This window comes from Apis florea, unplaced genomic scaffold (assembly GCF_048593485.1).
Source record: "Apis florea isolate Af1SG1 unplaced genomic scaffold, ASM4859348v1 contig_3203_pilon, whole genome shotgun sequence".
NCBI lineage: Eukaryota > Metazoa > Arthropoda > Insecta > Hymenoptera > Apidae > Apis > Apis florea.
Window position 1 is genome coordinate 7,127,510 of NW_028256723.1, and position 19,936 is coordinate 7,147,445.

General features: G+C 25.4%; 3 protein-coding genes across 4 annotated transcripts; 2 read left to right on the forward strand and 1 right to left on the reverse strand.

Moving 5' to 3' along the window:
- Window positions 1–2,734: 2,734 nt before the first annotated feature.
- Window positions 2,735–7,712, reverse strand: LOC100870460 (uncharacterized). 2 transcript variants are annotated; one of them, XM_003692391.4, is made up of 6 exons: window positions 7,269–7,712; window positions 6,400–6,557; window positions 6,078–6,303; window positions 4,988–6,003; window positions 4,583–4,884; window positions 2,735–4,253 (listed from the first exon to the last, which is right to left on the reverse strand). In XM_003692391.4, exons 1-6 carry the CDS (start codon window positions 7,330–7,332, stop codon window positions 4,181–4,183), a joined length of 1,839 nt encoding a protein of 612 aa, XP_003692439.1. In that variant the 5' UTR covers window positions 7,333–7,712; the 3' UTR covers window positions 2,735–4,180. The 2 variants fall into 2 exon arrangements, with proteins under 2 accessions (XP_003692439.1, XP_012340148.1); XM_012484694.3 differs by having other exon boundaries at window positions 4,988–5,991; window positions 7,269–7,660.
- A 115-nt stretch (window positions 7,713–7,827) lies between these two features.
- On the forward strand, window positions 7,828–12,647 carry LOC100865425 (uncharacterized). Its single transcript, XM_003692428.4, has 5 exons — window positions 7,828–8,268; window positions 8,432–8,614; window positions 9,437–9,615; window positions 9,708–9,905; window positions 10,089–12,647. Exons 2-5 carry the CDS (start codon window positions 8,438–8,440, stop codon window positions 12,151–12,153), a joined length of 2,619 nt encoding a protein of 872 aa, XP_003692476.3. The 5' UTR covers window positions 7,828–8,268; window positions 8,432–8,437; the 3' UTR covers window positions 12,154–12,647.
- Window positions 12,648–13,040: 393 nt separating this feature from the next.
- Window positions 13,041–19,383, forward strand: LOC100864346 (very-long-chain 3-oxoacyl-CoA reductase). Its single transcript, XM_003692421.4, has 4 exons — window positions 13,041–13,610; window positions 15,179–15,554; window positions 16,326–16,669; window positions 18,646–19,383. Exons 2-4 carry the CDS (start codon window positions 15,180–15,182, stop codon window positions 18,905–18,907), a joined length of 981 nt encoding a protein of 326 aa, XP_003692469.2. The 5' UTR covers window positions 13,041–13,610; window position 15,179; the 3' UTR covers window positions 18,908–19,383.
- Window positions 19,384–19,936: the final 553 nt, after the last annotated feature.

The following is a 19,936-nucleotide window of genomic DNA, read 5'->3' on the forward strand; positions in this document are numbered from 1 at the left end:
TTATAAAAACATTTTCAAATTTGCGCATTAAATATTAAGTAATTTTAACTGTTTTTTGCATGGATATATGCAGAAAAATTGGTTTATATTTCAAAATTTCATAAAAAAATAATAACAAAAGATTCAATTATATTTAAATAATAACATAGAATAATTTATATAAATAAATGTTTTAAATTTTAAGTGATAAAATCTAGAAATTCTTGTTATCAGACTCATTGTAACTACAATGTGATAATTTTAATTAAAAATATGCATACTTAATTTTTATTAAATTATAAGAATTTTGAATAAATTAGATTTAATTTTTAACATATATTGTATGTATATATGTATATATTATATATTATAGAATATAGCTGGATGCAATCATTTATAACATTGTAGAGACACAGTAGAATGAATAGTTTGAAATTCTGGTATTATGATAGGCAATAGAAGATTATACTTAAAAAAACTTTTATTTTTTTTTACCAATATTACTTTCCATATACTAATACTATGATCTCTGTTATTATCTGACATTTTCTCAATTTTACTTATCCGCGCTAATGCTACGGTGAAAAGAATTAAAAAACACTTCAAACAGATCTATTCTTTTTTTATATTAATTCTATATTTGAAATTTTAATAAATATTATAAATTAAATGTTAGGGAAATAATTTTTATTTTATCAATATTTATCTTATACATATAATTCACTCAAATTGAAATTCATACCAAAAAAATCGTAAATTTTTAAAGATATATAAACACCTTAAATATAATGTATATCTCCACTAGACTGAACACATCAAAGGGTAATCAACGAGAAAGATGATTGTATAGTTCGATGAGACGAATGTAATCATAACAAAAATATTGCCCCAATAAATAATCCAATACTTTTAAATTTTTTATTTTATAGAATTCATTTTCTACTTAGAATTATTTTTATTTATTTATTAAATTATAAAATTAGCTAGCTTTTTTCTTTATTATTTATAATTATTCAATCATATGATAATCAATAATTTATTATTTGTTCAATAATTAAAAATTTTTAATTTTCAATTTTAATCAGTTTATTAAATTCCCAAATTTTTATTAATAAAAAATTTTTTTCTTATTTTATTATTTTTATTCTGTTTTGAAAATACCTTTTTTTCAAATTATTTAAATGCTAGTAATTTTATGATTTGTTAATATCATTTCTTATATATATTATAAAAATTATATAATTTTGCTATAAATATATAATTTTGTATTGAATTATATAATTTTGTATGCTATTACATGAAGTACATAAATATAATGTTTTATATAATAAAATAATTTTTATTTTCTGAAGCAAATTTTTATCATTATTACAATCATCCTTTTCAACTTATTCAATACCTTCTCAATTAGTTATATTTTTATATACTTTTATATTGTATTTTTAACAGCAGCAAAGCAGCAAAATGAACTATATGTTTATTCATTTAACATAAGATAATAATTATTCAATTATTAAAGAAAATCAACTAATAATAATTGTTAATTATTTTCTATATTTCTATACCTATTCCTATACCCTTTGGAGTACAAATATTTAATTATATTTAATTATATTTAATTATATATGTAATATAATATATACTCTGTATATAAATAAGATAAATAATATCTAAATTTAAATTAAAAATTGAGAAAAGAATTATGATTGAAAATAATTGTATTTTTAATATTTTGTAATAAAATTGATTAATTAATTTATAAATTAAAATATTTTATAAATATAATATACAATAATATATAATATAAATTATAATAATATAATTAAAATTATCTTCAAATAATAAAATATTATGATTATTAGAAAACACATTATCAATAATTAGTCATGCTAGAACTGTAGAATATTCATAATAATATAAAAAAATAAATAATGTATCGCGAATACATATAAAAACGTATTATACGAATAAGATTTTATATGCTTTTTGATTAAAAATTGAAATATGATATTTTTATATTACTAATTATAATCAGTCTAATTCTTAAATTCTATTCATAAACAAATATTAAAATTATTGAAAATTGTGTAATTTAGAAAATCAGTATCATTTTATATTTTGTTATATATATGTGTTAAAAAAAATCATCAATCAAAAATAACAATTTTAATCATTATATTTACTAAAAATATCAAATATTTTATTATTATCATGCAAAATTTTTTTTTTTCTATACAAAATAAGATTGTATAGGTTTAAAAATGTTTGTTTTTATATCAGAATTTTAAAATCAGTTAATAAAAATTTTCATTATATTATATGCAAATAAACTGTTTGAATGTAAAATCTGAATAGTCAAACGTTTCATTAAAATAGATTATGAAAAAACTTTTACATATATAAAAAATAAGATAGAATAAAAATTTTAATTTACGATTTAAAATCTTATGTGCGTACAACATGAATAATTATATCATGCATTGTATTATAAAAAAGGAAAGTTAACTTTACATCATAGATAAAAAGAAGTATAACATATACGTGCATGTATAATATAAGTATATACACTAAGGCTGATTCACACTATTTAGACTAATAGATTTGTTTCAAGCATGCATATATGTATATATATATATATATATATATATATATATATATATACAAAACCACGAAAATATTTTAATTATTTAACATAATGCATATTTGTTTTTGTTGTTACTAAAAAACTGAGAAATAATAATAAATATATCAAAAATTAACTGAAACGAATATATTTATACAATTTTGATACAAATTGTATATGTGTGGCGGTTGTACTTAATAGTGATATGTATTTTTAAAAGATTTCAAAACATATATTTGTGCATTGCATATTGTATGCATGTTAGGTATACATGATAGGCGTTCGAATCTTAATTTTAAAACGATTCGAAATTTTTCAGTACTAAAAATTCGAATCACTTCGAATGTGACTCGATATTTAAAAGTCTTTTAAGTTTCGAAAGTCTTTATAAGTTTAAAAATATTGATTATTTAGTATTTTATAATATGCAAAATAATTAAATAATTGAATAATTAAATAAACATTGAAATTTTAAGATTTTAAAAATATTAAAATTTTTTACAATTAATCGAAATATTAAAAATTAAAACTCAAAACTTTAAAAATTGAATTATGTTCAATGTAATTTAAATTTTTCGCCACCTATATATTCAAAGCAATTTGAAATGTTAAAGAATATTAATATATAACAACTATATTTTTGATTATTTTTGTCAAAATATGAGAATAAAATGAAAATTAATATAAAAATAATATTTATAATTCATTTAAAATATTATATTCAAATAATACAGTTGAATAAAAATTTCTATATAAAATAAAAAAATTCAAATAAAAAAAATATTATAACAAACTTTAGAAATTTAATAGTAATATAAATACTAATATAATATACGTACATATAATGAAATATTTTAAAAATTTATCAAATTGTTATTAAGAAACTTACCTTCATATTTTATCCTATAGTTATATTTTGTTTATGTCATTGAATGATAAACATTAAAATCATTTTACCAAATAAGTAAATCAATGATAATTGAATAAAAGATATATATAATGTATATAGTGTGAACCAATCTGTTCTTTATATTTTATTGCGTTATTCAGTACCTAGAAAATATATATATATATATATATTATTCAACTCCGCAGGGATTAAATGATAAAAATTGCATTTTTAACAATAATTTTGATTAATTTCTAACAAATGATATGCATCAAATATAGTTAAAAAAATTTTAGAAATTGTAAATTGTTGTTATTTTGCTCCTTAGCTGTTGTTTTTCAACTTAAATATCGAAATTTTAAGTTATATAATAAATATATCTAAATTTTGCTCTCATAGTTTCATAACATATAAAGAAAAACTATGAGAGCAAAAATGTGACTCATTTTTTTCATAGATCATACATAGCTTGAATATGTGAACAGTTTATACACAGTGAACAAGATAGAAAAAATTTCATTTGTATACTAAAATTTGACAATGTAATATTGTTTAACAATAACTGGTGTTGTGCAACGCAATAAAATATGAACATTGTTCATTTGTCGTAATACTGAATTTTGATCATTGACAGTGTATTATAAATTATTTTAATAATTATATGATATATGGAAAACACATAACTGCAATCAATTTTCATCTGAAGATTCTGTAGAACTTTGTGGCATAGGATTGAACCAATTTTCTCGAACGCCGGTACTCCTAAATATAAAGAAATATTGGTAAATTATGTCCTATAGTATCATCCTATAGTATCATAGCATGAACTTTATAAAAAAATTACATTCATTTTCTTTAGTTCATTAATTCTTAAAAATATTTATATCAAAATACTAAAAAAAGATACTATTAAAAAATGAAAATATAAAGAAAATAGTAAAAAAAAGTGAAAAACAGAAAATAAATCTTTTTTACTCAATAATATATTTCATATTTATAATTTTTTATAATTTTATATAACATTTTAATAAATAATTTTAATGTAATGTAATATTAACAGAAGAGAAGAATAACTTGTTTTTTATAATTACCTTGTTCGTTGACGGGTATTTATAGGCAGTGTGAGTGAAGTTCTATAATATTGAGGAGTAGCATTTGAAGCTGTTTCATCTGGTCTTCTATGTAACGTCATAGTTTCATGAGGAGAAGTAATCAATTCATCTTCGTTATCTAAATAATAACGAGAACCTGTTGCGCTTTTACAGTTTTCACATTCGCTTCTATAATCGTCTGTATCATCGTGAAGAGTAGAAAGAGCTTGCATGCTACAAGTACATGCTACTGATTCAAAACTTCCTTCTTCATTAATACCATTAGCTATATTTAATGGTGGCTGAAATACATGGAAATTATTATATAACGTACGTTTAAAAAATTAAATTTTATAATGTTTTGAATATAAAAATACAATATCAACACTACATTTTGTACTACACCTTAAAATCATGAGATTTTATATCTATTTTATGATCCAAAGGTTGCCTTTCAATTTGTTGCAATCCTGAAGAAGATGCAGAAGAAGGCTGTATTTGTATATCTTCAGAAAACATATTTGCATTTTCTCTTGTATTTTCTAATTTAATCATAGCATTTTGTTGTGTGGAATGTGGTAAATTCGGCATCGTAAGATCGGTTGTTATCGTAGATCGTAAAAACTCTTTCTGAGTGCAATCATTTATAATATCTTGTAACTTTGCACCAGTACGAGTTGTCAAAGTTCTAGGAATTGTACGATGAGCAGTTACACTAGAATTTGGTAAAGTTGCAGATATTGTAAATGCTCCAGTTTGGCGAGGGAGAGTAGTATGTGTTTGATAACTTTTTGGAATAGTAGATTGCATGTTAGGTAAAGGTTGCACAGTTACATTAGGACGCTGATTAACAAAGTTTGGAATTCCAATGGGAGTAGGTAAATTCTCATAAGTACTTGTTCCCATTGTAAAACTTGTCGTTGAAGTTCCTACACTAACACTTGGAGATAATGTTTCATTTTGATTCGATTGATGATAACTAGAATATATATTTGGATTTGATATTGGTCTACTTGGTGTTGAGATTAAGCCACTTTGATCCGTTAAACCATTGTCGCAAATTAATGTTGATGAATTACCATTTATGCCACTTTGTGTGCTCCCTACTAATGATATACTTGTACGACTATTAGTATTTGGCAAATAGGTATTTGGAAAACTTAATTGTGGAAGCGTTTGTGGATTCATTGATAAAAGGGCTTGTTCTGCTCGTGCTGCTGCTACTGCCTCTTCATAAGGTGGTGGAGCTTCACCACGAGGAAAATAATTGTTAGGTGGTTTCCATAATGGGTAACTAGCTCCACATGGAATGTCATCCATAGGAACACCATGTGATAATCCATCTCGATCTAAATATCCCATACTACCTAAATTTCTTTGGTCCTCTGCTAACTGTCTGTTTTGCCTTCCTGCCACACAAACTTTTACAAAATAATCAATTTTTTATCTATTATTCTGAGAAAAAAACAATTGACAAATTGAAAAACAAAAATACCTCGTATCTTTCTTTGGCGTAAACGATGTATTAAGAAAAATAACAAACTTAATGACAATACAGCTGTTACAAAACTAGCAACAGATCGTAATCCTATGTCATAATTTGTAGTAGCATCAGTGGTATTGCTACCAATCCCATCAGTTTTATCATTTGGTATAGATAATAATGTATCATCCAAACAAATGTATTGACAACAAATATGCCGGGAAGATTTACAATATTCCTATTTGATATACATGAATTATGAATAAATTTTTAATCATAGAAAAAAAATAATATAAAATGCAAAGCAATATAATTATTTTAGCATTTGAAATACCTCTGCATACTTGCAAACAAGTGCTTTACACCATTTTGGATTGCCATTATCACATACACATAATGTGCAGGGTTCTGGACCAGGAATATATATAAAAGTATTTTCATAGGGTCGTCCTTGTTGATCTTTGCAGGTAACACCACTTTCTGCATGAATAACTGTAAAATATTTGTAAAAATACTTATAAAAATCTATTATTTATTTATTTATTTGATTATTGAACAATGAAAACATGAGAAATTAAATTCATAAATTAAACATTTGTTTAATAATATATATGAATTTATCTATAATTTACCTCATAATTAACTATTATATTGATTATACATATATATTTAAAAATATAATTTATATAGTAAATTTATATAATACGTATAAAAAATGGCACGCGCATATCGTTTGAAGTCGTCAAATAAGCGGCAATACATGCGTCGTATGCACGTTACGTCAATCGGACAAATTAGCAAATAGAAACAATTAAAAATTGCCGCCTGATATAAACATTGAAAACAAAAAAAGAAGAAAAAAAAAATAAATCTATAGGTTCAATATGAGTTTTAAATGTGTATGTAAAATGACAAAAAGAATTAATTGATGTAAAGACAAAATTAAAAAGTTTTAAATGATAACAAATATCTCATTCATTTATTGAATTATAGATGCATAGATTTAAATTAAGGTTAATTGGGATTAATCGAACTTAATCAAATCTATGAAGTAAAAAGTTCTGATGATCTGATAAAAATAAAAAAATTGACTAAAAAAGAGGAAATAATAGAAATAAAAAAAACATTTTTTGTTTTGTTTCATCAATTAAAACAATAGAAAAATCAGTATTATAAAGAAAAAAAGTTTCATAATTTACTCACCATTAAAAAATAGAATAAACGCGTAAACTGCATAACCAAGAAGGTTACTGCCACTGTATTTCATTCTGCGTTTGTTATCTCATCATAATCATAATTATTCGGCACAGTGCAGTAACAAAGTGAAGATATCCTTGGATGTTTCAAATGATATTTCGTTCCATTGAGTTGCTCTCGTTGATTTCCAACATTTTTCATGACACAATTCAAATTAGCATCTTGTGCTAAAACACCTGTATCACGGGTCGCTTATACAGGAGCAACAGTTATTTTCACACACCCGCATATCTTAGAAACACTTCTTTTACTTCCAAGTATCCCTTTGTGCAGTATGCGTTCTCTCAAATAGGCACACCAACTTGCATCTACTTTGCACGACTCCCGACACCCGGAATGATCGATTAGTAAACGGAGCAGCTATCGGTGTCGAGCACTGATATCGTAACTACCGCCATCTTCGAACTACTGTTGTAGTTTGTAGGAGTAATCATCATTATTTTGGCGCCTCAGTCACCAGCATGTTTTCTAGTGACTTTACCCACTGTAGTCGAATTACCTCGTTTATACAAATATTCTTCTTCAATTCTCTGTTACTACTATATATAATATTATTTTTTTTTTCCTTTCTTTTTTCCTCTTCTCGTTCTCTTTCATTTTTTTCTCTCCTTTAAATTCTTATTCATATTGTTGTTTAATTTCATATTACATTATACATGCATTAATTCAAATGCGAGATACATCGAACGAGATGAAAATCTATATTTCTGAAACAAAACAGACCTCTTTCTCTAACCTCTCATTTAACCTATCATATTTAACGGTCCCAAGTAAAATGTAATACAAATTTCAAGTACATCTAACTCAATACTCCCTCTTCAAACATCAAACAAAGATTCAAGATCAAAGCGTATAAAGAGATAATAATAAAAATATAAAATATTGTAACGGTTTGCATTTTCGATCAGATTTTATAAATAGTTTATAATTGCACATACATACATAGGTATGATCAGTATTTTATGAATAAGAAGAAAAAATTATTCAAAAATATATCTTTATTAATATTTAATACTTAAATTATAAAAAGAATAAGAACAAAATATTCGAATATTATATATCCCGTCCGTTTTATTACATAATAAAAATTATATACATATTATTTATAGAAAAAGATGAGTATGGAAAAGACTGATGATTCTCCCGAAGATATTAAACGGGCTACTTCTGTCGACCGTGAAATAAAAAGAGGGCAAAAGGATGATACGTTCGAAGGTTATCCACGAATAATAGAAAAAAAGAAAAGATGGGTACATTGCGATAAACCCGAGAAAGTTCCAAAAAAACCTAAGGCAAATTGAATATTTTCGATATTTTTAAAATCTACTTTTTTTTTTTTTTTTACCTTGAATACATTATATAAGCAAAACCACTATATTTATCTTATAAGATTTATTACATACAAATAATATAAATGTAATAAATAGAATCTGAAGAGTATTATTCAAATAATTATTTTTTATTTTATTCAAATTTATTAAAATATTAAATTATCATTAAAATTCAACTTATGTTAAAGATAATTTTAATCTTATTAATTAAGTTATTAACTTATGTTTTTAAGATAATTTTAAGAATTTATTATAATGTTTTTATATTAATAAGCAAATATTTTCGATATTTTTCAAGGTTTCGAAAGATACTATTGTAACAAAACTTTTTTTTTTTTTTAATATTCTGCTTTGAAATAATTTTATAAAAAATAATTAAATCGATTTTAATTAATTAAAATATACGATATATATTTTGGAACAGTATCATTTTCGATTTTAATTTTTATCAGAAGGGATCTAATAATAATAATAAATTAAATTATAGAATTTATGATAGAAATAAATATATTTATTTTATTAAATATATTTATTAATTAAATATATAAAATATATATATATATATATGTTTACACACTTTCTTTTGTTCATTTTTAATTTTTATTATATTTTTCTATCGTTCAAATCATTAATTCATTTTCTATCTCTGAAAACAATTCAAAATAATTTGTAATCACACTAAGATCATAATATTAATTAATCTTGATAAATTGACATTTTATATTTATCATTAGATTAACAAAAGATCTATGTACATAATTTTATGACAAATTTATTCAGTAGCATGTGGATAAAATAAATGATCTTGATTGTCGCAAAACACAAAGAGGAAGAAGAAGAAAAAAAGATAGATTTGCAATGGTTCCGGTAGTTGGTGAGCCTTGTACATTTCCAAAATTGAAGGTCATACCTAGGCATTGTTTGACAAAACAAGATTACATCGATATATTAGCAACTCCGAGGTAAAAGTTTTGTGTTTATTAATGATACAATTTGGCCGATTCTAACCTTTTGGAACAATCTTATACAAACGGTTTTTAATAATTTCGTATAGCCGTAAATGTCCACCAGAATGTGAAAAGAAAATGGTGCTTAGAAAATTGAAACCTGTATCACAACGAATCAAAGAATTGGCTCAGCCAACAAGGCACAGAATGTTAATAACTTTACAGCAAGGCGCGTCAATATTACCACCAGCTCTTTTGGATAATCTCGTTCGAACCGTGGAAAAGGAAACATGTTTAACCCCTGAGTAACGTATCAATTTAAATAATTTTTTATGTAGACAATTTTTCCCATTTTTCACAAGTATACAGTACAGTAAAACAAATAAACGATAATCTTTCTTGTTCTTGTCGATCTTGTCGAAAAATAATGTTAGAACATTTTCAAGTATCATTCAAGTTTATAATTATGGATGAAATATTTGTTATAGGCAAGCCGCAATGATCTCGCGTAGAAAGAAGAAAACGCGTGCAAAGAAAAGAAAGAAGAGGACGGATCAATGGCAATTTAAAGAGACAAACAAAATGAAAAGACAAAATATTGGTATTACGACGGTAGGATCATTCGAGAAAGATTCGGTTTCTTCCCAATATCTGATAGCCGAACGTTTCGTCCGAAGTATCTTGAAATGGAAATGTCCATTCCCTAAATCAGAGATCAAAGATATCGCAGAAGTGATAGTCCGACGATTGATAAATGTTCTTGAATACAGTCAACCAAAAGACGAAGATCGCAAATCGCAACAGGTGCGCTACTTGGCTGACGTGTTAGCCTGTTGGGTGACCGGAGTGCTGTTTGAGGTTGCTCAGTATCAAGAAGAAAAGCTTCTGGAACGATGTAGAAAGAAAGAGGAAGAGATGAGAATAGACGAAGAGGAGGAGGAGGAGGAAGAGGAGGAGGACGAGGACGAGGAAGCGGAGGAGGATATTGAAAAAAAATATCCGGACGAGGATGACGACGAGGACGATGATTGGGAAGAAGATGCAAAAATGATCAAAGAAGAAGAGAAGGTGAAAGAAGCAAAAGTACCGGAGAAAGTAATAACGGAGGAAGAAGAAAAGGTTAAACTTGAAAAAGTAGATGAAGCGGTAGAAGAAGTAGACAAACCAGTAGAAGTTGAAAGAGAAGCTCAAGTGCAGCCAGAAGAACAAGAGACAGAGATACAAACGGAGCCACAGCCGCAAGTTGAGGCAGAGGTAGAAGCTCGGCCACGCATAGAAGAACCAACAAGACCAGAGCTGGTATTAGAAGTGGAAACGGAAACAGAATCAGAAGTACCGCAAGAAGTGGAAACGGAAACAGAATCGGAAGCAATCCGAGATACAGAAACAGAAACAGAAGTAGAAGCGATACAAGAAATAGGAACAGAACCAGAATCAGAAATGGTACAAGAAATGGAAACAGAAACAGAATTAGAAACGCCTAAGACAGTTGAAGAACTTGAATTAGAAGCAAAACCAGAAGAAAACGCGAAACCGGAAGAAAACGCGAAACCGGAAGAAAACGCGAAACCGGAAGAAAACGCGAAACCGGAAGAAAACGCGAAACCGGAAGAAAACGCGAAACCGGAAGAAAATGCGAAACCGGAAGAAAATGCGAAACCAGAAGTACCTACAGAATTAAAAATAGAAGGAAATACACAACCAGAAGCAAAACCAGAAGCAGAGCTTGAAGAGCCAAGTGAAGAGGTAGAAATGAAGAAGGAAAAAGAGGTAGAAATAGAGAAGGAAAAAGAGGTTGAAGAGAAGATAGAAGATATACCAAAAATAAAAGAAAAAGAAATCGAAAAAAGGGTATCCCCAAAAAAGATTTTAGAACCTAAGGAAGTACCTAAAGAGATAGATATTATGAAGGCTTTGGAGGACGTGTTTAAAACCGATCTTCCTTATCTTACCTTTGACAAAATAATTGATACTATTTACAAAATGATAGAAAGCGCACCAGAAAATACGGGTGAAGATCCAATAACAAATGGCATACATCGTGCAATCTACGAAAAATTGACTAATATAGTAAGATTGGAAAATCCAGATCTGTTAACGGAAGACTTAAAGATTACTATGAACATAGTATGTGGAAAGATTGCAACTTGGTTAAGATCGCTATTAACTCAATCGCAGCTTGCATTCATGGAACAATATATGCCAGAAGTAGAATCTCTAGAAATTAGGGACTGGACCAGATGGCTAGAGTATATCAGTGATGTAGCTAAAGATTGGAATATATGGTTACGCAGCGTAATCGAGAAGATATTGGAAATGGAGAGTGAGAAGATTACTCGGGGAGAATGGCACGATTGGACAAAATCCATTGATACCAAAGCTTTACTTTGGAGACGTTTTCATTTGCAAACTCTGCATCAAGCAAATCGTAATCGTACAATGTTAATTGGCCGACGTATTGTTAAAACAGGAACATTATCGAAAAAGAGATCAAAAGCACTTATGCCTGATATTTCAGAACGGTTAATTAATACTACCGATTTGCGCGCTTAATATGTGACATCTATTGATTTTGTTATTCTTTTCAAACTTTTTTACTGTTTTCTGCTATTCTTTACTTAAATTTACTACTACAAAACATATATGTATTTATACATATGTATGAATTGGTGTAAATGCATAAAACACAATTCAATTATACATATGATATTACATATTATGTAAAATTTAAATATTATATTATATTAAGCACAATGATATTTAATTAATGAAATATTTGAGAATTATACATGTGAGAATATCGATTAATCATTTAATCACAAGTTTAATAATAAATTATCTTATTCGCCACGATAAAAACAATAATCAAAGCAAGGAAAAATGTAAAAGCGAAAACAAAAAAATATAGAAACTTTCGTAATTTATAAATAAGAAAATAAATAAGAAAAATGGAACAAAATTTTTATTTGATATGTAAATCGAAATAATAAATTATATTATAATTGATATATTATAATCGAAATAAAAACCGATTCGAATTCATTATATATTTGCAGTATGCATTTAAATACGCATTGTTTTATATGTTGGATATACATATTTCTCGATATATTCAAGCAAATACATAATAATATAACATAGGTGAAGAAAAATGCAAAGATTATCGACATTATCGACATTAGTATTATTTTACTTTTTTTAATCGAGAATATTTTATTACGGAGAAGTATGTCAGAATAAAGTGTGTCAAAGAAAAAATATACTATCCCTCACTTTTAACAAAGAAAACATGTAAACAATGACTTTCTTTTAAACAGTTAACTGCATGCAAATATCCAAATCACATATTTCCAATACACATGCATCGAACGGAACGTATATTACGTCCGCGATCACGTGAATTCGCATCCACAATGTGTCTGCGCCCGCGCAAACTCCCCACATTTGCTACCAACATCGACCGTGCCTTGATATAATATCTTCTCGCTTCCTCGCTTTCCTTCAACTACCCATCTCTTCCCCTAATATTTAGTTGCTTCCTTCTCTCCTCCACACCCCTCCACACCTTCTTTTCACCAATACTCTGCCTCTTCCCCTTCCACCTTTCACGTTACCTTTCTCTTCCCCTTTCCGCTTTCTCTTCGTACTCTCTTCGATACTCTCTTCGTACACTTCCGTGATCCGATTTAGTCTGGTTTGTTCAGTATCTTTGAAACTCGTTCACGACATGTCATCGTGTTTTCTATTTTTCATTTTCTCGTTGATATTTTGAATAATTAAATTGGATTGATTAATCCAATTTTTACGATAATCCGACAGATCGAAATCAGATTTGTGTGAATTTTTCCACATTTTTGAAATATTTTTATATATTAATGAATTTAATCGTCTCATATTTACAACATTTTTATTGTGTTGAAGAAGAACACGTCAAGTCAAGAAAGAAGCTTTATTATCGACATTATTACTATCATCTTTATTAATATCAATTTCAACAATATTAAATAAAAGTAAGTAAAATAAATATTTTATATACACGAATACGTACTTAATTTGTTCATTTGTTTACGCATATATATTCAATTCAATATATATACAGTAGAATGTGTAAATTATCGCAAATATTATTCTCATATAGTACATTAAAATCATTAATTAATGTTTACAAATGGATAACACGAAATAAATTTTGTTTATATGCAAGAAAGAAATTTATATAAAATATAATAAATATTTCTGCATCAAAATGTAATATCTGATATATATAATTAGATATAATGTAGCAATTACATTTTTCCAATTCACACAATTCACACAGTATAAAATAAATTTTAATCTATCGTATAGATTTATTTCAATAAATAATAATATACTAAATTTAATTTAAAAATTAATTGTAACTTAATTTTAATTTTTTTATATTTTTTGAAATTTTTTTGTCAGAATTTCTATTTATAATTACTGTTACAATGAAAGATGTTAAAATATAATAAATATAACAGTTTTATGAAAATTTCATTATATTGCGATATATAATACATATGTATCATATAATACGATCTAACGTATAATATGCTGTGATCATATTTGCAAAAGTGTTTTCTACGTATGCATGAAAAAATAAATAGTTTTCTAAAAAAATAAATATATGAAATTTTTATGAAAAAGATAATACTTTTTTTCAGAAATTGATTTAACTAATTCAACAAAATAGAGGAATAAATATATGTATTATAAGTTGGCACACACTATTACCTACATCAATGAATTTTCAATTTGAAATTTTAATATAATATTCTTGTGCATTACGTAGATATTGAATACATTAAAATTTTTTATTTTCTTTACTCGTCTTGATCATTTTTTAATCATTTTTTCACCATATATGTCCTATTCTAGATTTATATACTGTTATTTTTTTTAATTAAAAAATTATATAATTAAAAAGAAATAATATTGTATAGATATTAAATCTATAGAAATCTATAGAAAGACATGGCATATCATTAATATTTCGATAGCAAAGAGTGTAATTTTGCAAGATATATCTAATAATAGTAATAATAAAAAATATTTAACATTATTCAATTTGAATTTTAGAACAAGTAAAAAAATATTTACACATGTAAATTCCGGTTAAACATCCGTCTTCGACTCGTGCATTTTTGAAATCAAATGATTGATAGAAAATTTTTAAATATATTTTTATACAGATCCTAGATCAGTAAGTAATATAATAATATAATATAAATTTTTATAAAAATCTAAATCTAAATTAAAAATCAAATAAAAAGAAAATTAAGTTCAAAGAACTTTTGAATAAATTATCATATCCAATAATATATTATACAATGTGATAATAGAGGTCCAATGTCACGACTGCGATGCTCATCAGAACCGACCAATGGTTAAGTTCGTTTGATTATTGCATTATGACAAGTATGAAAAGAAGACGTTCGATTGAACAAAGAGGGAAAACAGATTTACGTCGCGATTCAATAACATCGATAGACAATCGTAATTCTTCGAGAGTATCGTTTCGATAGTAAATTTCAAGTTGATTTTTTCGTCGTTTCAGGATGACGTTAACGTGTTGGGAAAAAATATCGTTCGTTGTGTTAGGATTGTTTGGATTGCGAATTTTATGGCGAATAAGCGTCCTTGTGTGGAAGAAATTAATAGGGCCGAACTTTGGATTCGGTGTTGACCCAACAACACAGGGTAAATGGGCAGTAATCACAGGTGCTACAAGTGGTATCGGAAAAGCGTACGCGGAACAGTTAGCGAAAAAAGGTTTGGATATTGTGCTGGTTTCGCGATCTTTGTCAAAACTCGAAGAAGTCGCGAAGGAGATTAAAGAACGATATGAAGTTCAAGTTCGAATCGTGGATGCAGATTTGACCAAGGGACAAGCTGTTTATGCAAAAATTGCCAAAGCCACCGAAGAGCTCGAGGTATTTTTTTCTTTAACATATTTTATCCATCTTTTTATCCTTATTCTTTTAACACGTTCGTTATTATGACGTCATTATCATTACATTACACTTTCATGATGGGCATTGTTAATTTTCATTTGTTAATATTCAACAAAGATAATTATGGAAAATAATACACAAACTAATTATATTTATTTGTTACATTCTTATTTTTTATTCATATTATGTAAAATTAATATAACATTAAAATATTTTTCTTTAAATTATAGCGAACGTGTTAATTAATTTATAAAAAATTGATTGATTTGAAAAGATGCTAATTAATCCAACTGATAAACAAAATTTTCTAAATATATTTATTTTACATGTACAAGCTATTATTACAATGAATTTTTTTTTCTGAGAATTTCCTTATAAAATAATATATATATATAAAGACTTGTGATTGACTTATATATATATATATATATATATATTATTCTCGAATAATTTTTAAACTATTGTTTAATTGTTTTTTTTAAAATGATATATAGATATTTTAACATAATTACATTGTCGTATTCTATAAAATAATTAATAACATAATTATTAAGATAGTATTGATAAAATTTGTGTTAGTTACACAAATTACTCGAATTTGAAAAATTGAGAAATATCGCTCATTGAAAAATTTAATCTGTAACGATTGATTTTTTAATTGGTCGATCTAATCTTGCAATATAAAAAAAAAAGTCATGCCACCTTTATCATTAACATTCTCAAGAAATAATTGATTAATTAAAATTCTAGATTGCAATACTGGTAAATAATGCAGGAGCCAGTTATGATCATCCTGAATTATTCACGAACGTCTCGGAGGAGAGTATAGCTCAAATCTTGCAGTTGAATGTAGCGTCAATAACAGGAGTGGCGAGGGCCCTTCTCCCTCAAATGTTCGAACGCAAAAAGGGCATTTTGATAAATATCAGCTCGGCTACGGCTGTTATGCCGTCTCCTTATTTAACCGTATACGCAGCCAGTAAGTGTTACGTTACCAAGCTCAGTGAGGATTTAGCCGCTGAAGCCGCACCATACGGTGTTACTGTGCAATGCCTCATTCCTGGCCCAGTGGCGACTAAGATGTCGAAGATCACGTAAGTGAAGAAGGAAAAAAAAAAAAAAAGAAAAGAAAAATTAAATCCAAATATTTTCCTTTCTTCTTCTTCTTTTTTTTTTTTTCTATTACGTATATATTTTATTAAATGAATGCATATGCATTCGTTCATTTGCAAGTAATATTAAATGCGTTTAAACAAATATATTACACACGTGAATATTTTTATTTCATTCGCAACATTCGAGGTGAATAATTTTTCATTTCATTTTAACTTAAATATGTTGGCTGCTTTTGCTGATATGAAAAATCGAGACAATGACTAAGTTGTTTCGTTTAGATAATAAATATTAATGACGGTTAATGATTCTTCAAATTTGGACTTGTATTTCTTTTCAAACACATACGATACGGTGAACAGTAAGAAAGATAATCTATAATAATTAAAAAAAAAAAAAAGGAGGAAATTAAACGTTATTTAATTAATTATAAAATGCTCGTAATTTTTATTAAACGGAACATTTTTAATTGCTTAATTCGACAATTTGACGAACAGTCATGTAATAATATCTGCTTTTTATTCGATTTTTTTTTTTTTAAATATAAAAAGTTAAAAGATTAAAACAAAATCATTATCGTATTGCAAAACGGAATATTTTCATATTTCCCTTATTTTTTATGATAGGATGATTTTATAAAATTCAAATTAATAAAAAAAATAACTTTTAAATAAATGATTCTTTTATACAAACTTTAATGTATAACAACATTTTTTTTATAGAAGATTATTGAGATTAGAAACTACAAAATCAATTGAATAATTTAAAATGTACAATTTAAAAAAATGACTTTTATTTGTTTATATTTATTTGTTAAAAACTTTATTTATAAAAATTACTCAGGATTAATTGTTCTTAAAACTCATTTAATTTTTAAATGAAACGAAGAAATTCTATTTACTTTATTATGTATTATTCTATATATAAAAATTATAATTTTTATTTTATATAATTTGATAATAAGTATCAATAATTGTACAATAATAGTGAGTTCTCTATACGTACAAATTTCAATTTTCTACCTAAGATGAATTTTATACATCTTATATAAAAATTTTCTGCATAGCTAAATTTGCATGCATATATCTTTTTTTTGCACACATTTCAATTTCTGTACTTTATCGTCACCGATGTCGTTCGTCGTATTGCATCAATTTTACATATATGTATGTTAACTAGTGATGACTTATACATTTAATATTATATTACATATAAAATATTATAAAACTCAATTCAAATTAAAATAAATTTTTATCTCAAATTTTTAATAAATAAGTTTCAACCAAAATTTTTATACAAATATAATAATCTTTGTGTTTGTTTTAACTCAATAATCATCTATAATATAATCAAAATATAATATAATCAAATATAATCAAATATATTATGGATACAAATATATAACTGATATGAGAAGAGGAGAAGAGGAAAGTTACTCCGTCTAATTTTATTTTTAGATGATCACACTGTAATAATAGCATAAGATAATAATAATAGTAATAAGATAATTATATTATTTGACGATAAACTTTATTTGAAATTTATTCTTTATCGGTTACGGTAATAAAAAAAAATTAAAAAAATTTAAATAACTACAATTGAATAATAAGAATTGGAGAAAAATGAAAAAAAAAAAAAATATATAAACCATAACGCAATTGTTATTATTCCGAGTTATGAATCATGCTCATTAAAGCTCTTACAACAATAACAATTACATAAATTCGAGTCATAAAAAAAACTTTGTCATTATCACAATATTTGTTATTTTAAATGAAATAACTTTATTGTATATAACATAATTTCTTTATCTTTATGAAATTAATCATTAATCACACCTATTACTTAAAAATTATATATAAGATATATATATATTATAAAGATTATAATAAGATTAAGAGATCCAAAATAAATAAAATATCTTTCATATATCATTTATATGTATATATATTTTTAGGAAATCGACTTGGATGGCGCCAACTCCAGAGAAATATGTAAAACATACATTAAAAACAATTGGTCTTGAATTGTGTACATCAGGCTATTTGCCTCATGGTTTATTAGTTGCCTCTGTAAATGTTTTACGTTACATATGCGAAAAAGGTACGCTTTGGTTAGTTTGTAAGACCATGTGTAATATAAGAAAGCGTGCATTAAAAAAGAAAGAAAAAATATTGGAAAAAATAGATAATGAAGAAACATCATTTACAACTAAATGAATCCTAAATTCAATTTCTTCTCTTTATTTTGTTTCGTCTCTTATTCTTTTCTTTTCTGTTCTTTATCTTATTTTTTTTTTTTTTTTTTTTTTTTACCTTTTTTGCTCTTTATAATTTTATTCATTCTTATAGTTTAAAATAATATATAATATAAGCATAATGTATTTTATATGTATATTTTCGATATGTATTTTATATATATCTATATTCATGTTTTTATAAATTAAAATGCGATAATACTTAATTAAAACGTACAATGTAAATAATAAGAAATTCGAAATCTTTTCTGAATTATATTATATTAAAATATATTAATTTCATCAAATTAATATTGTTAAATTGTTATCTTTTTTGAAATCAATTTCTAAATTATTTTGCTATTATCGTTTTTAAAATATTTATAAAAATCTTTGTACATATAATCCGTATTGTATACATATATTTATTGTATAATAATATTGTATATGATTGTAAAATTTGTCATAATTTTTTTCTTATATTATTTTCCTCAATAATTTACTCTTTATTTTTAAACAGATTATTTCAAAAATATCAATTATTTGAAGAATCAAAATCACTTGAATATTTTTTTACCCATTTTTATCCATTTAATAATTTTTTTATTCATTTATAAGTAGCCATAAACGAAATATTTCATCCATAATTAATCCAATAATTTCATCTAATAATTTTTAATGTCGTAACTGCGAATATTGTAAGAATAAACATAAAAAAAGTAAAAGAAATAGTGAGAGAAGAATGGAGATAAGATAAAAATTTAAAAAATTAACATTATATCTAGAGTGTCACAAATGAAATACATATAAGAAGGACAGAAAATAATAAAAATTATCAACGCCATCTTTTAAAGAATTAATATATAATATATAAAAATAAAATAAGATAATAAAAATTGAAGATCAGCGTTATTTTTTAAATACCAAATACAAAAATGTATTCAAAAATGCTCAAGAGATAATTCTCAATTCTTATTCTATTTTATTCTGTAGTTGAAGAATTTTTTTCTCA